Genomic DNA, 18,941 nt, shown 5'->3' with positions numbered 1-18,941 from the left:
GCTAATTCATTTCACTTACTGCGGGAACATGATTAGCGGGCGCATTATTAGCAACATATCATGGTGTCATCAGATTGCATTCCAAGCTCTAATGCTCTTTTCAAATCGCGAATCTTCTTTCTGGTCCGGATAAGATAGATCGCGGAATTAAGTAATGGGTCGAGCCTTAAAATAGTGCGGATGTTCAGGTTAGCTCGCTCAAGCAAATCTGTAACAGTGGATTTGCATCAGACGTGTTCATGGAAGTGTAGGTCCACATATGCATATCGGACCTTAGTTTTTTTATTGATCATCATGCTCATCATTGATCTCAGCTGGGGCAGTCGATCCAAATTAAGAAATTTGGAGTCAAGCGCCTTGAGCGTGCAATGCACCACTTCACACCTTATTGATTGCATAGATTAATGGCGTCGAGTTCATTTATATGATTATTGAGGAGTATTGCATTGAATGAAAGCCTACGACAATAACTTGTTCGGATCTTCAAGGTACCTTTCGGGACCATATTGTTTGGATGTAGGCATATCTTAGAGATAGAAAGGGCCAGAGAGTATAGGTTTTTGTGGAGTCAATGATATAAATATTCATATGGAATATTGAGTGTCATATGGATGGACCACGCATTTATTATGGCTAAAGTTGGGCTGAAATCCTGTCCCATTAGAAAGGGATTATTCCTAATAAAAAATTGCCCTTAAATTAAAGATTAAGCTATGATTGACCTATACAACCAAATTATCAATATAATTATATGTTTGATTTTGCTGCAATTAATTATTTCATAATGCCAAGATACCCCTACTGCTTTTCCGCTGCCACCTCCCCTCAATCATCAATAATTTGCAATTTATAATGATCTGTATTTTTTTTTAATTAATCCGATGATCCCCTTCTAAGGTTGACAACAAATTTGGGACATTCTACATATAATGGCGAGAACGACTAGACATTAATTTAAATAAATCAATAAAAGTATTCTAATCAAATCTTTGACAAATGGAAAATAAAATTAAAAAAATCTGTTCTTGGTAATATGTAAATCCGAAGCATTAGATAATTTAGATGTGATTCAATGCATGGACGGGAAAAAAGGAAAAAAATCGAGATTTTCTCCTTCAATTACTTTATTCCACATGGCTTAGTGATAAAAGTCAAAGTTTGGGGCTTACACCGGTAAACACGAGGAGTTTTGTGGGTCAAAAGCTGGTACTCAAAACCATTTTGGCCTCTATATATTATTATATATTATTCCATCTAGGGTTTCTTTATATATATAATATAATATATATGTGTACTGGACATGGCTTTGAACAGATTTCTTGTATATCAGATCAATCTGGACCGAATCTGTGACAAGGAATCCATTCCTTCTCGCAAACCCTAAGAATAAAATATTAGGGTTTCCATTAATCTAATCATTGTGTTCTTTTATATTATCTTCTTGGAGTTTTCGTTGATCTGGAATATAAAAAACACAGATTCATATTCTTGGGAACCGAGAAACATATAGCATGTTAGGGGTTGTTTTTCTTCCTTTGGATTGCTCGCAAAAGTCAATATATTCTCGGGACAACGTTGATCAAGGAACAGGTAGTTAGAGGCAGTTGATCTCGACCCAAATGTGCGGGTGTTTCGCGATAAATAAATGATTTAGAAAATATTTGTCTAAAAATAATGGTGTATATCGCTCACATAAATGAACGAAAGAAGAACATTTTCATCGTCCACGAAAATATTTAGACATGAATTATTGTCGTGACATCCATAGATTAACTCACTCCAGATATTGTCCGCTTTGACCCGTTCAATACCGAGCCTTAGGGTTTCGTAGGGTCACTCATCCTGGGAGTGCTCCAAAGTTAAGTATTATCATTACGTCAAAAGGCGTCTCCGTCTGAGTTGATTTCAATTCATATATATTCTAGGATGGCAAAAGGGGCAGAAATGAACCGAACCGTGTATTGAACATGGGGAGTTCTGTCAGGAGCCGCTCTTTGTCCAGGCCCTCTGGCTCCGGCGATCACTCTCTGCCCTCATCGAACCGATTCGTTATAGTTGCCGATAACGAAAATATTTTTCATTGACTAATTATTTCAAGCGATATAACCAATTATTTTTAAAAGAATATTTTCCAATCAATTTTTACGCGATTGTTTTATTTTATTTTGTAATATTTCATAATCGGTCTCGCGAGATTTTTAGGGTCCAGGTCGATGTAAGAGTACTGTATAGTGTATAGTGTATGGAACAATCGTCGTAGGGTTTTCGTATTCTTGATAGGTAATAATGAATATCGAATGGAGAACGTTGAGGTTACTTGCCCTAGTTTGCGTTGAGTTCGCCATCTTTCCGAGACTTTTCAAAGAAGAATCTTCATCCGCAGACATCGCTAATAGCTTTGAAAATACAAGATTTCGACGACTTCCTTTTATGTAATCAAAAATAAAATAATGAAAAATCCGAATTAAACTTTTTTTAAGTAGATGATTTATTTATTGAATTTTGGGATGGTTTGGGTTGAAAAGAAATTTTAAGTTTACATGAACCCTCGATGGCCCAACTCTGCTGGGAGTGATACAACTTCTTTTGATCGTGTATTTAATGGGGATTAAATAACTGCAATATAATTTATTGATAATAGCTCGTGCATTATGCATAATAAAATAAAAGGTTATAACAGTTTAGTCCAACTTAGGTCACTTATAAGGGTTAATACCACTAAAAATCCCAAACTGGTACATCCGTGACAAATTTACTCCAAACTAATTTTTTGACCACCAAAAATCCCAAACCGGTACACTTGTGACAAATTTACCCTCCGTTAGTTTCCGTTAATTTTTACTGTTAAATTACTTTGTTAAATGACACGCGGCAGTTTACGGATATACCAATTTTGGATTTTACCCTCCATTTATCACAGGTGTACCAGTTTGTGATTTTTTTTGTATTAATCCAATTTAACGGAAACTAACGGAAGGTAAATTTGTCACAAGTATACCAGTTTGGGGTTTTTGGTGGTCAAAAAATTAGTTTGGATAAATTTGTCACGGATGTACCAGTTTAGAGTTTTTTATGGTCAAAAAATTAGTTTGGGTAAATTTGTCACAGGTGTACCAGTTTAGGATTTTTCGTGATATTAACTCCACTTATAATTATCAAATCAACCGTGATATGGACCATAATGAGACATTCGTCGAGTCGATAACGGACCTTGATTTGATTGAAAAATTAGGTTAGGATCTTTTTAGTTCACCATATTCAATTTTTCCAAAATTATTACCAACTTCCAACATGAGGTCGATTAAGTTAATTAACGTATTGTGTCATCCTTAGACACGAGTCAAATACTCGAATCCATTGGATTGTCTCTTACTCATGAAGGCTATGTTAGAGCAAAAACATCACAATGTGATGCTCAATCATTTGGGGGTCACCCCTCCGCGACATTATCGTTGTTTCACAACTCAAATCTCATGACTTCCTCGAAAATGAAGTGTTCAAGAGGAAAAAAAATGTGGTCCATTCGCCATGTGCCGGTCATCGTCATGCAAACCTCACGAGATCTTAGGGTGCACGTTTGTTTCAATAAAAACTTCACAATAAAAGAAAATATTTTCCATAGAAATCAGCTTTAAGAAAAATTGTTAGTTTTCATTTATTTGGTAATTTAGGGAAAGTGATTTCCTTCTCGCCAGAAATGAAAATCATTTTCCGCCTATATAAGCTTTATTGTTTTCAATTCATAGAAAATTTTTTCCATAAATCGATTAATTTTCCATCATCCAAACATTATAAAATTCAAATTTTTCTTCAAACGAACGAACCCTCAAATCAAAACCAATCTGAAATCCACAATGCACCGGACTCACATGCAAGATAGAAGAGGGCCGATTAATCCTTAGTACATAAGGGCCAAAAGGATACTTTTCGTCCTCCAACATATGAGTTTTGCCAGTCCTTGAAAAACACCCTTAGATCCTAATGGGTCAAGTTTCAGTCCGATTTTCTTGGCCACGCAACGATCAGTAAAGCTTCATGCTCCGATACTATTTTGAAAAATCCAACTCGAAAGTTTATACTTTCATGTCTAGAAAGACTATGTGAATATAAAAAACATTTAATTATCCGCTGTGAAGCGACACGGGACGACGCTCCACTAGTTTTCCTTATAAAAACCGATGATTCAGACCAAGTCCAAGGTTCAATTTAGTACGTGCAAGTAAGCTCATTGGAGAAAAAAAATTAAAAAAAAAATAAAAAGTCTTCTTTTCTTGAAAAGAGGCGAGGGAGGACGAAACGCAGATGGGTGGGCCCCAAGCGGACCGACATCAAAAGGGCCAATCAGGTTCGATGTCCCACCGTGGCGGGGGGACCCACCCCGTGAACGGGTCTCCGCTGGTCGGCGCTTCGTTGAATCCGGGCCCACTCAGAACCGAGGCATCTTCGCGCTCGCGTGTGCACCGTCCGATCCGCGTACGGCTTCGCCTGATCCGAGGGCGGACCTGCCGCCGAGCGAACCTGCACCCGGGAGCAGGCGATCGCGCCCCCGCGGGGTGGGGGGGGGGGGGGGGACCAGGGTAGGCGTTCAAATGGGACCCACGCGCTTCGGTTTTTCTACCGTGGTGTCTCTTTCTTTTTTGTCCTGCGCGGCTGAACAAACTTCTGATTCGTGGGGCCCCCCCCATCATCCCCTTCTCTCTTCTGCCACGTAAGCTTTTCGCTTTTCGGTTTTTTTTTTCTTTTTTTTTTTTTTGCGGGCAATTTTTCGTGATGTGAGGTGAGTCAAGATCGCGCTCCGCGTCGTCAACGTTCTCATTCATTTGCAAAAAGGTCATTCGAGAGGTTCGAGCGCAGTTGCGAACACGGTCGGATGCGCCGACAAAATTGTCGAAAAAGAAAATTCTAAGTTCATCGCACCTTTTATCAATTCGATTCTAAATCTTTTAATTTTACTAATTGAGTCATAAATATTTTCATATCTTATCAATTAAGTCCATCCCGATCAATTTTAACCGTAAATCGCTGATGTGGACATCGGTAATGCCACGTAGGACGACCGGCGTCCACGTCAATGATTTTCAAATAAAATTAATCGGATAGACTCAATTGATAAAGCACGAAAATATTAAGCACTCAATTAATAAAATTGAAAGATGTATGACTGAATTAACAAAAATTCGATAGGTTTATGACTTTTTGGACAATTTTTTTTGAATACTCGCTTCATGAGATTTATTAAATTTAACAGCTCGTGTTTCTCGACCCTTTCGATAACGCTAAAAGGATGAGATTCTCTACCCCTCATCGCGACTCGTCCGAAAACATTCCGACAAGGAGCCCTCGAGCTTCACGCCGCCGGAGGACGAGTCCGAGTCGCCCTCGAGAGCCACCCCGTGGGCTGCCGGCAAATCGGCAGGAGCTCGACGCTACCGCCAGCTCTGCGACGTCGAAATCTAATCTCGGGTTTCGCATGCGGACGATTCATGTGAGTTCGGTACACGAGAGCCGGTAAAATTTTGATATGACCCGCGTGTCATACATATCCGATAATGACTGGTTTTGAATTGGACCCACGTTTTGTAGCCTCGCATTGACACGGCATACAAAAGATGCCACGGGTCGTTGTCCTCGGGCCATCTCAAAGATGCAACTTGGGGGGGGCGACGGTCTCCATCTCCAACTTGCCGTGCATCATCATCACCAAATCTAGAAATACAATTATTATTGCGCGCAAATCTTTGCCCAAGAGAATATCCTAAGCGAGGGAGACAAACAGCTTAGCGAGAATATTCTCTCGCACTTTACTGTCAAACCCTTATCTGACTCGTTCGCGAACTTGACGATGCATTCCGTCTTTTACTATAAATTCCGCTCTTGCCGAGAAACCGTTGTGCGTGGGAATGAGGTTCATGGTCGGCCGATGTATCAATGCAGAGCAAGTTCTTCTTAGGTAGGGTTTGAGACCGCCTGAATGATGGGGCGCTTTTGTTGCTGATCACAGCTCTTGGAAACAGACCCTGAGAGGCAAAACCTTTCTCAGCTCTTGGCCACCGCTCGATGCCAGCTCCTGCGCAGCTGCAGTGCCACCCCTTTCGTCAACGAAGCTCGCCGTCCCTTCGTTTACAGAGTACGAAAGTGTGGAGGGTCTGTCTTCTCTCGTGAGTTTCCTCTCGCAAACATCGCAAACGCACGCACATCTCTCTCTCCCTCTGTCTCTCTCTGTCTCTCTCTCTCTCTGGGTGTGACATTTGATGAGGTTGACTACCTCTGTTAAGGTTTCCTCCGTGCTTTTACGAAGGTTGCCTGAAAGAGAGAGAGAGAGAGAGGGAGAGACATCGGTGGTGATGGTTGGAGCTGAGGTGAAAGCTTTGACGTGGCGTGGGCGAAGGTGGCGACATCGAGGGGTCCCTGGATCTGCGCGAGGGAGACGAAGAAAGGAAAGAGAATGCAGAAAGGGAAAGGGGAATAAAGGAAAACATGCTTGAACGAATGAAAGATATACTATCGTGCCTCTCCAAAAAATTGAAGATTCTAATGTGCCTGTCTTGATTAGTATATGTATTATATGTACATGACTTTCCTAAAAGTCAATGGCATCGGGTCCATACCAGTGGGATAAAAAATTCCATTGGGATAAAGACATCATCACCAAATTTCAAATTTTCTTTTTTTGTTCAATATCGTCACTGTATTTATTTATTTTTTTAATATTGTCTCCGAACTTTTAAATCTTTTATAACGTGGTCCTTTTGTAAAGAATGAACGAAATTTTCTTAGATTGATGTTACGACATCAAAGTCGCCTCATTTTGTTTGTTCAAATTCATCGCTGAACTTTGTTTGTTTGTTCGATTTCATGCTTGAATTATTTCTTTCTCCCTAATGGTCGTCGCTCAGAGTGTGGCAAGGATCATCAAGTATTCTTCAAGATAAATCTCGGTGACCCTTATCTAGAAGCTAGTCCAACACAACCGCTTCGTAAGACATGCACACTAAACTTGTCAATGTGTTTGTATAAGCTTTTAATTGCGATGAGTAATACATATGGAAGATATGAATTGACCCTTCCTCCCGTTTATAACGCGCTTGGGCTCGTTTAGTTAAGCAATTCAAAGCGTTACTTGTGTTAACTCGATTTATTTGGATACATTTAGAAAAGCATACGATATGTAAACACAAGTAATTATTTTTATACAGAAATGTACACATATTAAATGTTTTATATTACGCAATTCATTTAATTTACGTGTTATGTTTCGATTTTGAAGTTATGACATAGTTAACAAGTATTATGTGGTGGGATTAAAACTATATTTGGCATGGCCCAATGGAGAGACAGAATGAAAAATAGTTCACGAAATACATTGACGAATAAACAGAGAATGCAAACGACATTGAATGAGAATAATGACAAGTCATGAACTAAATGGAATACTTTATCTGCATCAGCAATTCCGTTGACGATTTTCATGGAAGGATTGCAATGAACCACTTCATAATAATTCGGGGACAAAATCAAACAAAAAAAAAATGGGATGATGACACAAATGGTCCAAGAACTTTTAAATTTGTTCAATATGATCCATAAACTTTAGTCCAAAGTGTAATGTCTCTCTAAACTTTTAATTTGTTTAATATGATCTTTGAGCTTTTGGTACATGTTTAATTTAATCTATAAATTGTATGAAAGTGTTTAATGCTGTCGTTCTATCAATTCAAGTTCAAGGACAACATTGACCATTTTCATATTATCTAGGGACTACATTGAACAAATTTAAGGTTTAAGAATTACGCTACGTATTAGGCCAAAGTTTAAGAACCATTTGTGTCATTTATCCGGAAAAAAAAAAGAAAGGAAAATGCCACCAAAAACCCCAAATTATGCCACTGGTGACACATTTACCCTGAACTTTTTTTTGTGACACGAAAAATCTCAAACTATGCAACTCGTGATAAATTTACCCTGAACTTTTTTTTATGACACGAAAAACCCCAAACTATACCACTTGTGACACATTTACCCCACAATACTTTGACCCATGAGCATTTTCGTCTTTTTTTCTTTCTTTCTTCTCCGGCGGAGGGAAGCCGGCGAGGGCGGTCCTCGCCGGCGGTGGGTTGGGTGAGGGCTGCCCTCGCCGGCATCGGGCGAGGGTCGCCCACTCCTGGGCGGGCGAGGGCTGCCCTCGCCGGATCTGGCGAGGACGACCCTCGCTCGACGCCGGCGAGGGTTGCCCACGCCTTGTCGGCAAGGGTGACCCTTGCCGGCAAGGGTGACCCTTGCCGGCGTCGGCGAGGCCGCCCCGCCAACATCGGACGAGGGCGGCCTCGCCGAGCCGCCGAGAGTCGCCCTCGCCCACCCGGGCGTGGGCGACCCTCGCCCGACGCCGGCGAGGGCGGCCCTCCCCCAACCCACCGCCGGCGAGGACCGCCCTCGCCGGCTTCCCTCCGCCGGAGAAGAAAGGAAAAGGAAAAAGATGAAAATGCCCATGGGTCAAAGTATTGTAGGGTAAATGTGTCATAAGTGACATAGTTTGGAGTTTTTCGTGTCATAAAAAAAAAGTTCAGGGTAAATTTTTCCCAAGTGGCATAGTTCGGGGTTTTTCGTGTCACAAAAAAAAGTTCAGAATAAATGTGTCACAAGTGATATAGTTTAAGATTTTTGGTGGCATTTTTCCAAAAAAAATGTATTCATGATATTAAGCAAAGAACAAAAAGTTCAAAAGACTATTTGGTACCCACTATTACCCATTCAAGCATGATTGGTGGTGGTGTTGGGCCAAATGGGGGGAGGAGGGGAGGGGGGGGGGGAGCATCATAACCTAATCTACCCCCGGTCCCTCTCTCTCTTTCGAGTGCGAAATTTGTGATAACGTAATCTTTCTTTCTTTTGCTTTCTCTCCTTTTTCTTCTCCTTTTGTCCTCGAGCTGGAAGGATGCAAAAAGTGGCACGGGTGCTTCTTCCTGTTCCTTCCGATTCTCTCCACTCGTGTGGTCCCCGGCCATGGCCCTCCTTAGCTTCCCCACCCCCCGCGCGCGCACATACCAACAACGAAAAGCACAAACGTTGTTTAGCAAATTCACGTGCTGCCCACCCCCTCGAAATTTCGGAATAGGGCGGACAGACCTCCCCCGGAGATTCCGTTCGCATAAACAGTTTCGTCCCCTAGTTCGTTTGATTCCACAATCTCTTCTAATCGGGGGGATTGGATTCCGACGCCACATCCGCGGAGTCTGAGCAATTCTCTGATGTCAGGTTTTTCTCGACGTCCCTCCAAAGGGAGTTCCCGTAAGGAATAAAAACGTGGATACCGTCGAACTCCGGCGGTCCTAGTGTTCAGGGCGAGAGACCGGTGCACGGTTTAAGTGCACACACCCCATCAGGGGCCATCGGGACCAGAATGTGTGATACGATCCGGAGAAGAAAAGGAGCAAAGAGAGGGGGGGAAAGAAATAGAACGGGGGGCGACTTTCTCGAACGGTGAAAAGGGAAAAGACCCGTATAGATTATGTATCGCGGCTTTGCTACGTCCAATTTGGATCCTTTGCGCAACCAACATCCAAAGTCGTACCCCCCCCTTCTCCTCTCCGTTCCCACGTTCGGCAAACAAAGGGGGCAGAGATCTCGTTTTCTTTCCCTTTCTCTTCCTTTTTTGGCCGATTCGCTCGGCAGGGGGCCCCTCCCCCTTTTTTTTTGGCTCACACAACGCACAAAAGAAAATTCCCCACCCACCCCTCTCCCTCTCCCTCTCCCTCTCCCTATCTATCTTACTTTCTTTTGTCTGCCTCAATCAACGTTGGCCCTACCAAAATCAGAGAGAGAGAGAGAGTGTGTGTGTGTTTAGATATCGATGGATCTTAGCCGGAAAAGAAAAAGAAAAGGAAAAGGAAAAGAAAAACCCACCGTTGAAAGATAGACCGTATTAGTAAAAGAAAAGAAGAAGTCTTTTCTATCCATCCAATCTCTCATTGATGGCGATGGACCCCCGCCTGCCCCGAAAGAGGAACAGATGATGGAGGGAAACCATCGAAAGCTCATTGGTGGGGCTTGCATATATGTTATCATTATTACAACATGTTGTGTGACGACATGGGCAATAATCATCTTCCCCCCCTCCAAGCAAAAGGATGAAAAAATAAATGATACCTGCAGAAGCAGACCGAGGCCACGTGTGTGTGTGTGTGTGTGTGTGTGTGTTGGAGTTCCACTCTTTCAGAATCTCCCCCGAAGTGTAAAGTGGTATCTGCACAATTAGTTCATTTATCCTCTCCTCCTCTGTATCAGAGAGGACTGAAGCATTAGGCCTTACAAGCCAAAGATCCTAGTTATGGAATGGAAAAAGGCCCCTGCTTTGTAGCAGCAAACATGCAATCATGACCTGTTAACAAAAACGTAAAGGGAAGAGGGAAATCCAAGTAGGACAGCTCTCGGAGATGAAAAAAATTCGGAAGGGTCCATTTTATATGTGCCAGGCATATACATATACACCCTTCACGGTAGTAGTAGCATATATATATTGTCAGAAGATGTTTTGCTGCACTTTTTTCCTGGAAATATCAAAACCCCCCTCAAGGAAAGAGGAAAGAGAAGATCTACAAAAGACAACAGAAAAAACCACCGGTACAACCCCAAAAAGAGGTGGGTCTTCCTCTTCCTCAAACGCCTGGACCTGATATGGGCTCTTTACCTATCCCCCTTTCCTCTTTTCCCCCCTACAAAAACACAGATTCAATTGTTGCTTTGCACTGTCCATTCTCTCTCCCTCTCTCGCAGCTGTCTCTCTCACCACCATCAAAACCAATCAACATATTAGCAGATTTCACAACCAACCCGGGTCAGCAGATTAAATACAAAGGGGGGCGATGATCGAGGACGAATAAACATTTTGCAGGAACAGCCCCCACAGGGAACGAACCATCATCTCCCCTTCTTGCTGGTTCAACCTCCTCCAAAATTGTGGATCCCAGGTTGCACCATCTTGTTTCCGGCCACGTCCCTTCCCCGACAGAAGCCAAGCCATCTGAAACTCACGCTTCTTCTCGCGCTGCCATAGGGGGGTATAAACGATCAATTTCCTGAGCGAAAATCAAACGTAACTTTTCAAAAACTTATACATCTCTAATCCAAACTACAACAGTGAAGTTTTCCTTTTTTATGTCTTCTTCTCATTTATACATGCTGTGTTTCGCAGTTTAGTTGTTCCTTATAAGAGTAAAGTAACGCAAAAAGCTGACAAGGCATGTCTCTACTCACCAGCAGGCTGTTTTTGTTCGGCTGGTTTCACCTGCACCGCATTCGGAACAGGATGAATATACGAAAACCCAGCTGGTACAAGCTGATGCTGACTGCCGGATGGCGGCGCAACAGTGAACTGAGCAGCATGGAGAATACTCTGTGAGGGCAATCCACCTCCTCCCTTCATGTTACTCGCAGCAACAGCTTTTACAGGATCACAAGTACTAGCATTAGCAAGGGTAACGGGGGTACAGAGCGACAACATCCCCGATGAGGAAGTTGCTGCTGAGCCTTGTGGTTGCTGGGATTTGGACTGTTGGTCGGGTGGTCTTCTCTGATGATAATAGGCATTAGTGGCAGAGGCTGTTGAAGTTGAATTTGTTGAATGAGGAGCTTGAAGCTGCACATAATTATGAGAAAAGAAAAGCTGTGCCTGCTGCAATTGCTGCTTTGGAAGCTGTTGCTGATGTTTGGTTCCTCCACTCGAGGAAGATGTCACCTGCGAGTTCCCCAAGATCGACGGTACATTCCCCGTGCCAACAGGCGATGACTTGCGAGTAGGCAACGATGAGGGGTTCTTCACTTGTACTTGCAATGAGGAAGCTTGTGCAGATTTGTTGCCCGTAGAGGATGAAGTGGCAGTCCTTGGGCTTCCACCAGCGCTTTTAGACATTGAAGAAGTAGTTGGTGATCCAACCACCACAGGAGAAGATGGAGATTGATTACTATTAGGAATTTGTTGACCCTGTAGGGCATTAGGGGATTTGGAGTTGGCTGCGAAGGAGATGTGTGTCTGGCCTTGCTGTGTTCGGCCCTGCTGTTGCGGAAGATTTTTAAGGGATGATGTAGAGGTGTTGCCGAGAGAGGATGGAACTTGAGATGTAGCTGGCCGAATTGAACCCTTCCATTGCGTAGACTGACTTTGAGCGGAACTCGTTTGCATCAGATTTTGGGGAAATGGAGACAGACTGGGAAATTTGGAGGCAGCTGCGGAAGATGGATGATCACCATACACACTTCCATTGCTAGTCACAGGAGACTTGCTCCGAGCTGCAGCAGCAAACTGCGGATGCTTCTGGAGCTGAATCATCTGCTGCTGCTGTTGATTCCGCTGAAGTTGCTGCTGGGAAGTGGGTCCACTGTGGGTGCTCCCAACAGCCGGTATTACTGAACCAGAAGTTCGAGAAGCAGCAGAGCCAAGGTTTAAGGTTCGGGCAGAACTATCAACAACGTTACTGCCAGGTAATGCGGAAACTGAAGTATCGGCCAGATCGGGCCGAGAAAATGCAATAGATTGCCCGATTGTTGCCGGAGTCTTCCCAGCAAGTGGCTTTCTTTCATCTTCATTGGAAGCATCCATTTTGCCTTCATCAGTAGCCCGGTGATTCTTCTTCTGCTGTGCAGATTGTGTAACGGCAGGAGCAGCCATGATCTGATAATTATGCCTATTGGCCTCAGGGAGGCTCTGGAGAATGGCGTGATTCGGTGCTATCATGTCGAGGCCATGCGCAGATGCTGAACTACTAATGGAGGAGAATGACATTGCAAAAGCCGGAGATGGAAATGACTCCAATCCAGATTTTGGACCCGGCTGTTGTGGAAGCAGATGCTGCTGCTTCTTTTCACCGGGAGTGCTGCCGGTGCCGTTGGCTGCACCCAACTGAACAGGGGTCATCAGAGCAAAGTTCCCAGTAGGTATGGGCACAGTGAAATTCTGACCGTAGATGTTCATATTAGCGCGCGCGACTCGACTATCAGCAGTTGAAGGGCTATCTTCACCACCTTCACATTCCAGGGCGCGAACTTGATGAGGCGCATGTTGGTTGTGCTGCAGCTGCAGTTGCTGTGCTTGCTGGGTCTTAGCAGAAGGAAAGCCGGGCAAGTTTCCATTACTGTTATGCGGTCTCTGCTGCTGATTTTGCAAGTGCTTCTGGGTCGATGAGGAACTACTGGAAATGCTAGCGTTATGATGACCCGGTTGCGACTGTGGCAACTGAGCAGGCGATTGCTGCTGGAGCTGCGAAGGGTGGAGCATTTGAGAAGAGTAGAATGATCCATTGAAGAAGGGCATCGCCTGAGCATGGGAACCTCGGTAAGCTGGCGGAGCCCCAACATGAGCCGGCACAGGAAATGGATATGCATTATTCTGCAAAATTGCCAAGTACTGAGCTTCACCTCCAGGCATATTTGGATAGTTGAAGCTCATTGCTGTAGCTGCAGCTGCAGCAGAGCTGCCACTTGAGGCGGATGTGGAGGCGCCAGCTGCAGCCGCAACTACATTTGGGGACTTTGCGAGTCCGGGTCGGACAGAAGCGGCAGCAGCTGCCGCATGTTGCTGGTGGCTCAGAGGGAAGATGAAAGCAGGGCCGTGCTGAAACATAGAGAAAAGAAGAGAATGACTTTCCCCACATAACTCTCAAACCAGATAAAGATGAACATCAACACAAATCTAAAATAAAGTACACACCAGAATATTGCTAGGTGCTCCAGGAGGTAGACTTTGCTGGAGCAAAATTTGCTTTCTTTGAGAAGCATCAATACTATTTGCCGACTGAGATGCCTTCTCTTTACCGGGAAAGATGGCAGGATTTTGACCCTTGTCCGGGAGCGCATTCATATTTCTAGTGGACGTCAAATTTCCATGCAACTCAGGGGATGGAACCACATTGAGATTGCAGGGCTTGGCCCCATAAAGCGAAGCCGAACCAGCAGCTGCCGTCCAGAAGGGATTCATCCTCGTGAATTGCTGGTGAATATTAATATTCCGAGCAATGTAGCAGTGGTTGGCGCACCTCTTCGGACGGGGCTGACTAAAGAGCAATTGCGGTGGCTGCATGAGTAGAGAAGCCTATTAGCAACAAGAAAAGACCAACGAAGCGAGTAGATGCTAAAACGAATGCCCGGCATTTTTACTTACCTGGATTGCAGCAGAAGCAACAGTACTCCCATCCATGGATACAACTCCTCCTAATGGTCCCATGTATCTGCTGATGACAAACATCAATTTCCCCCCACGAAAGAATCAAAAACGGAACTAAAGCTGCTCTAAGCCGTGGAAACGTTACAAAAAAAAAAAAACACAATGATCGACTCGATCGTACCCCATGGGTGGAAGCCCGCCAGCCCATCCAGCTACGGGCATTGGGAAAGGTAAAGAATTGGGGGTTTGAGCTGAAAAAGAAGAATAAAGAAGAGCAAGATCAGCATATCAGGAGGGCAAATTTTAGAAAGAAACACCGCGAAACAGAGCGCTCTCAAAAATTCACGCTTCCGTTCTCAAGGAAATTGGAAGAAGAGGAAGTAGAGACTGAATCAACCACATTCACCGCCCCCAAATCCCTTCAGAAAAGAAAGCAAGTGAAACAGATCTAATTACCAGATTTCTCGGTGAGGGACTGCTGCTGCTGCTGCTGCTGATGCTTATGGACAGGCTGATTAAGCTTGCTAACACTCGCATTGCCCGCTCCTCCTCCTCCATCAGCCTTCTCCAAATCGAACTGGAGATCAATATTCTTCACCTTATGAACAGCCGGCTTCTGCGATTCCGCATCCACGGCCATAGCTTTCGCCGCCTCGGCTTCTGCATTCACTGCTTCTTCCTTTCCGACCTTGGCTGTCGTCTTCTCATCATCCTTCAACGAGGGCTTCATGTCCTGCAACAAGAGAAATCATCAAAAGATCAAGACTTGTCCGCATTTTCCGTCTCCATACCCAAAAAAGGGGGCGGCCATCAAGAGAAAGGGTAAAAAACAAGGCTGGCCTACTACTACTCACAGTTCTCATATTTGACACCACAGACTTCGGATCTACTGCCGCAAAATCGATATCGCCGTCCCTTTCTGGAGATGATCTCGACGGAGGAGGAGCCTTTACTCGCCCATTAAAAGGAAAAAACCAGAGTCAGAAATGAAAAAGCACTGATGACATCTGACACAGAAGACGATGAAAAATTAGCAATCCTCACCATCAGATCTATCTGAAACTTCTCCTCTCGCTGTTTCTCCATCTCAGGAATTCCCGAGTTCCTAATGAAACGGCCCCAAAAGAGAAGGGTCAAGACTGAAATCCCATGAATCGAACCCAGAAGAATCGAAAAACAAGTGGAAAAATCTGGGATGCTCACGATTTTGTCGCTGTCTTATCCACACGGTCGTCATCCAATTGGAGACCGGAAGATTCCTTTTTGGGCGATGGCGGCTCTTCCTTGGCCGCGGCGGTGGTGACCGCATCTCTGCTCTCCGTTTCTTCGGTCAAGTGCTTGGAATCCAGCGCCGGGAAGCCTTCCAGCTTCATCGGCTCCGGTTGGTTCTCCAGCGGCACCGGAGCAGGTTGAGATTTTGCCAAATCAACGGAAGCTCCATTTTCTTCCACCGTGAATCCAAGGGCCTTCTCCATATTGGGTGAGGCGGCTTCGATCTTGGCCCCCGTCTGGTCGATTTCGGCTTTGGTCGAGGAGATGGAGCTGCTCCTGACTGGAAATATCGATGGCGTCTCGTCCTCGTACTTCACTGGACGAGGCTTTTTCCTCTTGGGTGCTGCAGATTCGATAGAGCAAAACCCCCCAACAAGTCAGTAATCGCAAATTTCAAGCGTTCTTTCAGTGAAAACTCAAGCAAAATGACCGGCGAAAACCAAGGAATCCTCCGACAGGAGCTCAGACTTGACTGCCGGAGAAGTCGAAACCCACCGATAGCGGTCAGCGGAGGTGCAGATGAACCGGAGTTTTGGGGCAAAACCGATGACGATGGCGGAGCGCCAGATTGAGAGTTCGAGATGGGAGACGAAATTCGGGACTTCGCATCGCCGGTGGAATTGTTCTCTTCCCTCGAATCGAACTTCACCAAATCGCTTCCCACGGCTTCGTTCTTCGACGGACCCTGAGGCTGCCTCATCATCCCATACAAAACCTCCGCAATCTCGATCTCGATTTCATCTTGAGCTGAAGATGTCGACTTCGATGACGACTTCGGCGGCCTCTGCTTCGGTCCGTTCGGCTTCTGCAATCACAGAAACAGAGCATTTAGCTAAAGAAGCGAATCACAGACAACAGGAGAGACGATTAAAGAGTCGGGAAACTGGGTCAAAATGAGAAGAAAGAAAAACCCACCAACTTCTTTCGAACAGAGGCATTCGAAGAAAACGGCGAAAGTGGCCTCACCGGAGAGGCCGTCGGAGCTGCGAGAGTCGGCCTCACGGGCGAGGTAGAAGCCTGCCGGAGAACTTGGTCGCCGCCGACCAAATGACCTGAAACCCACTCGTGGGACCTCTTCGTCGAGACTGAAAAATCAAGCGAAACCAAGAAGACCCAACATCAGCACATCATCGAAAAGTCTTCAGGAAAATCCATCAAAAACACCAAGAAAAGCCTTGAACAAATTGGTGTCCGTTCCAAATCGAAGTAGCCCACCGCTCTACCTGACCGAGCCTTCCTTGGCACCGTGACGCCGCCGATCATCTCATCGGGCGCTTTCCACGGCGCCGTCCTAAAGACCTTCGCCGCCGGCGGAAAGCTCCGGCGGCTGTGGTTGTTCAGGGCCGCGGCCGCGGAAGAAGACGAGAGCGAGTTCGCCTGGCTCGACGGCGCAAGCAGCCTCACGTGGTGGCCGCTCCCGCTCCCGTCGTCCTCGTCCTCGTCCTCCTCGTCGTTCACACTCTCCTCCGAGCTCTCCTCGCCCCCGTCCTCCCTGCTCAGCATCAGCCGGTCCCCTCGCCTCCTCTTCCCGCTCCTCGAGAACCGATCCCTGTCCCGCTCCCGATCTCGATCTCGCTCCCGGTCCTTCTTGCCGCCGCTCCCTCGATCTCTCAGCCTCGCCGTCTCCGCGAGCTCCACCGGCCCGTCCTCCTCTGCAAAAAGCGACACGCAAAAGGAAGAAGAAAAGCTCAGTCAAATCAGAGATTGCTTCTCCCCAACCCCCAAATCGGAAGCCCGCTGGAGAGAGAGATCTGGGTACCTGGAGAGTCTCGGAGGCCGGTCCTGTGTCGTCGTCTGGACAGGCCATTAGAAGCCGCCATGGTACCTCGTCTGGCTTCTCTGTTCCTGTCCATGATAAAGGGTTTCTCGTGCGCTCCCCCTTCTCGTCGAATCGAGCCCGATACACCAGGGAAGATGAGGACACACCCTTATCTCATCGCCGGAGCCGGAGCATAATTCGCCCGGGGGCCCGGCCGCCGGAGCCCGAATAGGCAAAGATTCCGAGCAAGCACTCGGCCAGAAAGCACACTGAATCGACGGCAAGGAGAGATCTTTCGCTGTACCCTGCTGATTGTCGCAAGATCTCACACCTTCTTCCCCCTTATCTTCTTCTTCTCCTTCTTCCTCTTCACTCTCTCCCTCTCTCTCTCTCTCTCTACTTTCTCTCTCTTCCCTCTCTCTCTCTCTCTCTACTTTCTCTCTCTGTCTGTGGGAGTCCATTGTCCTTTTATTGTGCTCTCTCATCTCATCATCTTTTCGGGGGCCATCTCGCCGATGGCGAGAAAACCCACTCGAGGGGGCCTCGTGGACGGCCGCGATGGGATCCCCCCCCCCCGTGACATGGCCGCCCCTCGCCCGTCCGATCCCTCGACACATCCGACGGCCGCGGCTCCCCCACCCGTTTCCAGCATGGCAAGATCCGGGCCGTCGGATGGCCGGGGGCCGGGGGCGAAGGGGGGGAATCGTCGGTCGCGATTTCCTATCTCGATCCCCGCCTCTCTCGTGCGCGATGGGGACACGTTTTCTTTTCCTCCCAACCCCCTCTCGCCATTTCGTTCCGGTATTTTGCATATATTACCGCGGTCGTCCCGGAAGTCTTAGATATTCCCCTTTTTGGCACGCCCTATCTGAGAAACTTCGCATCTTTACCCAAGCGTCATTAGGAAGGGCATGACATAACATGACATGGCCATATCCGCACACTTACATCGGAAATGGAAGGGCTTCAATTCTAGGAAACAATACGGGAATTGTCCTTTTACACGGCAGCGCATAGTTATCTATACTTAGAAATAAATACGTGTTATCCATAATATAATGCGTTAGATGATCGGGTATTTTTTATCGACTCATTGAACGATGAAACGAAATTAACTGCCCGCCCGATCAACGACGAATTGATTCTCACGTCATCGGACGGTGAGAGCGCCGGCTCTGTCATTACCCGAAGCGTCACTTTACTCGCGTGTTTTTCACCTACACAATCATAAATGTATCCGAACTAACATATGGCAATGTTAATTTAAACCCGTGAGTAAATGCATTACCTTGAACATCGGATTGCAAGAAATCTTAGCTTTTTTTTAGAGAGAATCCTTTTATTAATTATAGAGCATCTTATGTGGATATCTTGCCTTGTACACGTCAACGTAAGGCATTGAAGCATTATGATGTTTCTCCATTCACGTATTGATACCACAAATACGTAAGGACCAGGCGCTTGTCCGTTTCCCACGCTGCACAAAACCTAATGGGACGTAAGTGCAACAATTCTCAGATTTCGGGGACCCCAAGCGCGATTTCGGGAAACCTGAGCCGTCCACGCGTCCTACCCTGCTGTCCCGGGCAGAGGATAGAGAGAGAGAGAGAGAGACAGGGAGCAGTGAGCAGTTCTTTGTTCATTGAATGGCGACTGGCTCGCTTCCCTGCTCGCACCGCCACGTGTCGGCCTCCCCTCGCCCCTACGGCCACGAGCTCCCCATCTACACTCGATTGCCCCCATTTAATTTAAAAC

General features: G+C 45.9%; 1 protein-coding gene across 4 annotated transcripts; it reads right to left on the bottom strand.

Annotated features, from left to right (window-relative positions):
• Positions 1-10,434: 10,434 nt before the first annotated feature.
• LOC115685041 (protein TIME FOR COFFEE) lies at positions 10,435-17,621 on the bottom strand. Of its 4 annotated transcripts, none has more exons than XM_030610029.2 (13): positions 17,187-17,621; positions 16,651-17,079; positions 16,343-16,512; positions 15,923-16,232; positions 15,359-15,770; positions 15,200-15,260; positions 15,010-15,102; positions 14,612-14,888; positions 14,337-14,406; positions 14,153-14,222; positions 13,703-14,065; positions 11,254-13,606; positions 10,435-11,044 (listed from the first exon to the last, which is right to left on the bottom strand). In XM_030610029.2, exons 1-13 carry the CDS (start codon positions 17,278-17,280, stop codon positions 11,028-11,030), a joined length of 4,719 nt encoding a protein of 1,572 aa, XP_030465889.1. In that variant the 5' UTR covers positions 17,281-17,621; the 3' UTR covers positions 10,435-11,027. The 4 variants fall into 4 exon arrangements, with proteins under 4 accessions (XP_030465889.1, XP_056176272.1, XP_030465891.1 ...); XM_056320297.1 differs by having other exon boundaries at positions 16,394-16,512; XM_030610031.2 differs by having other exon boundaries at positions 10,435-11,075; positions 17,187-17,620.
• Positions 17,622-18,941: the final 1,320 nt, after the last annotated feature.

This window comes from Syzygium oleosum, unplaced genomic scaffold (assembly GCF_021117445.2).
Source record: "Syzygium oleosum isolate NSW1041296 unplaced genomic scaffold, Sole_v2.1 Sole_v2.01, whole genome shotgun sequence".
In the NCBI taxonomy this organism is placed as follows: Eukaryota; Viridiplantae; Streptophyta; class Magnoliopsida; order Myrtales; family Myrtaceae; genus Syzygium; species Syzygium oleosum.
This window is presented reverse-complemented; position numbering and strand designations above follow the sequence as displayed.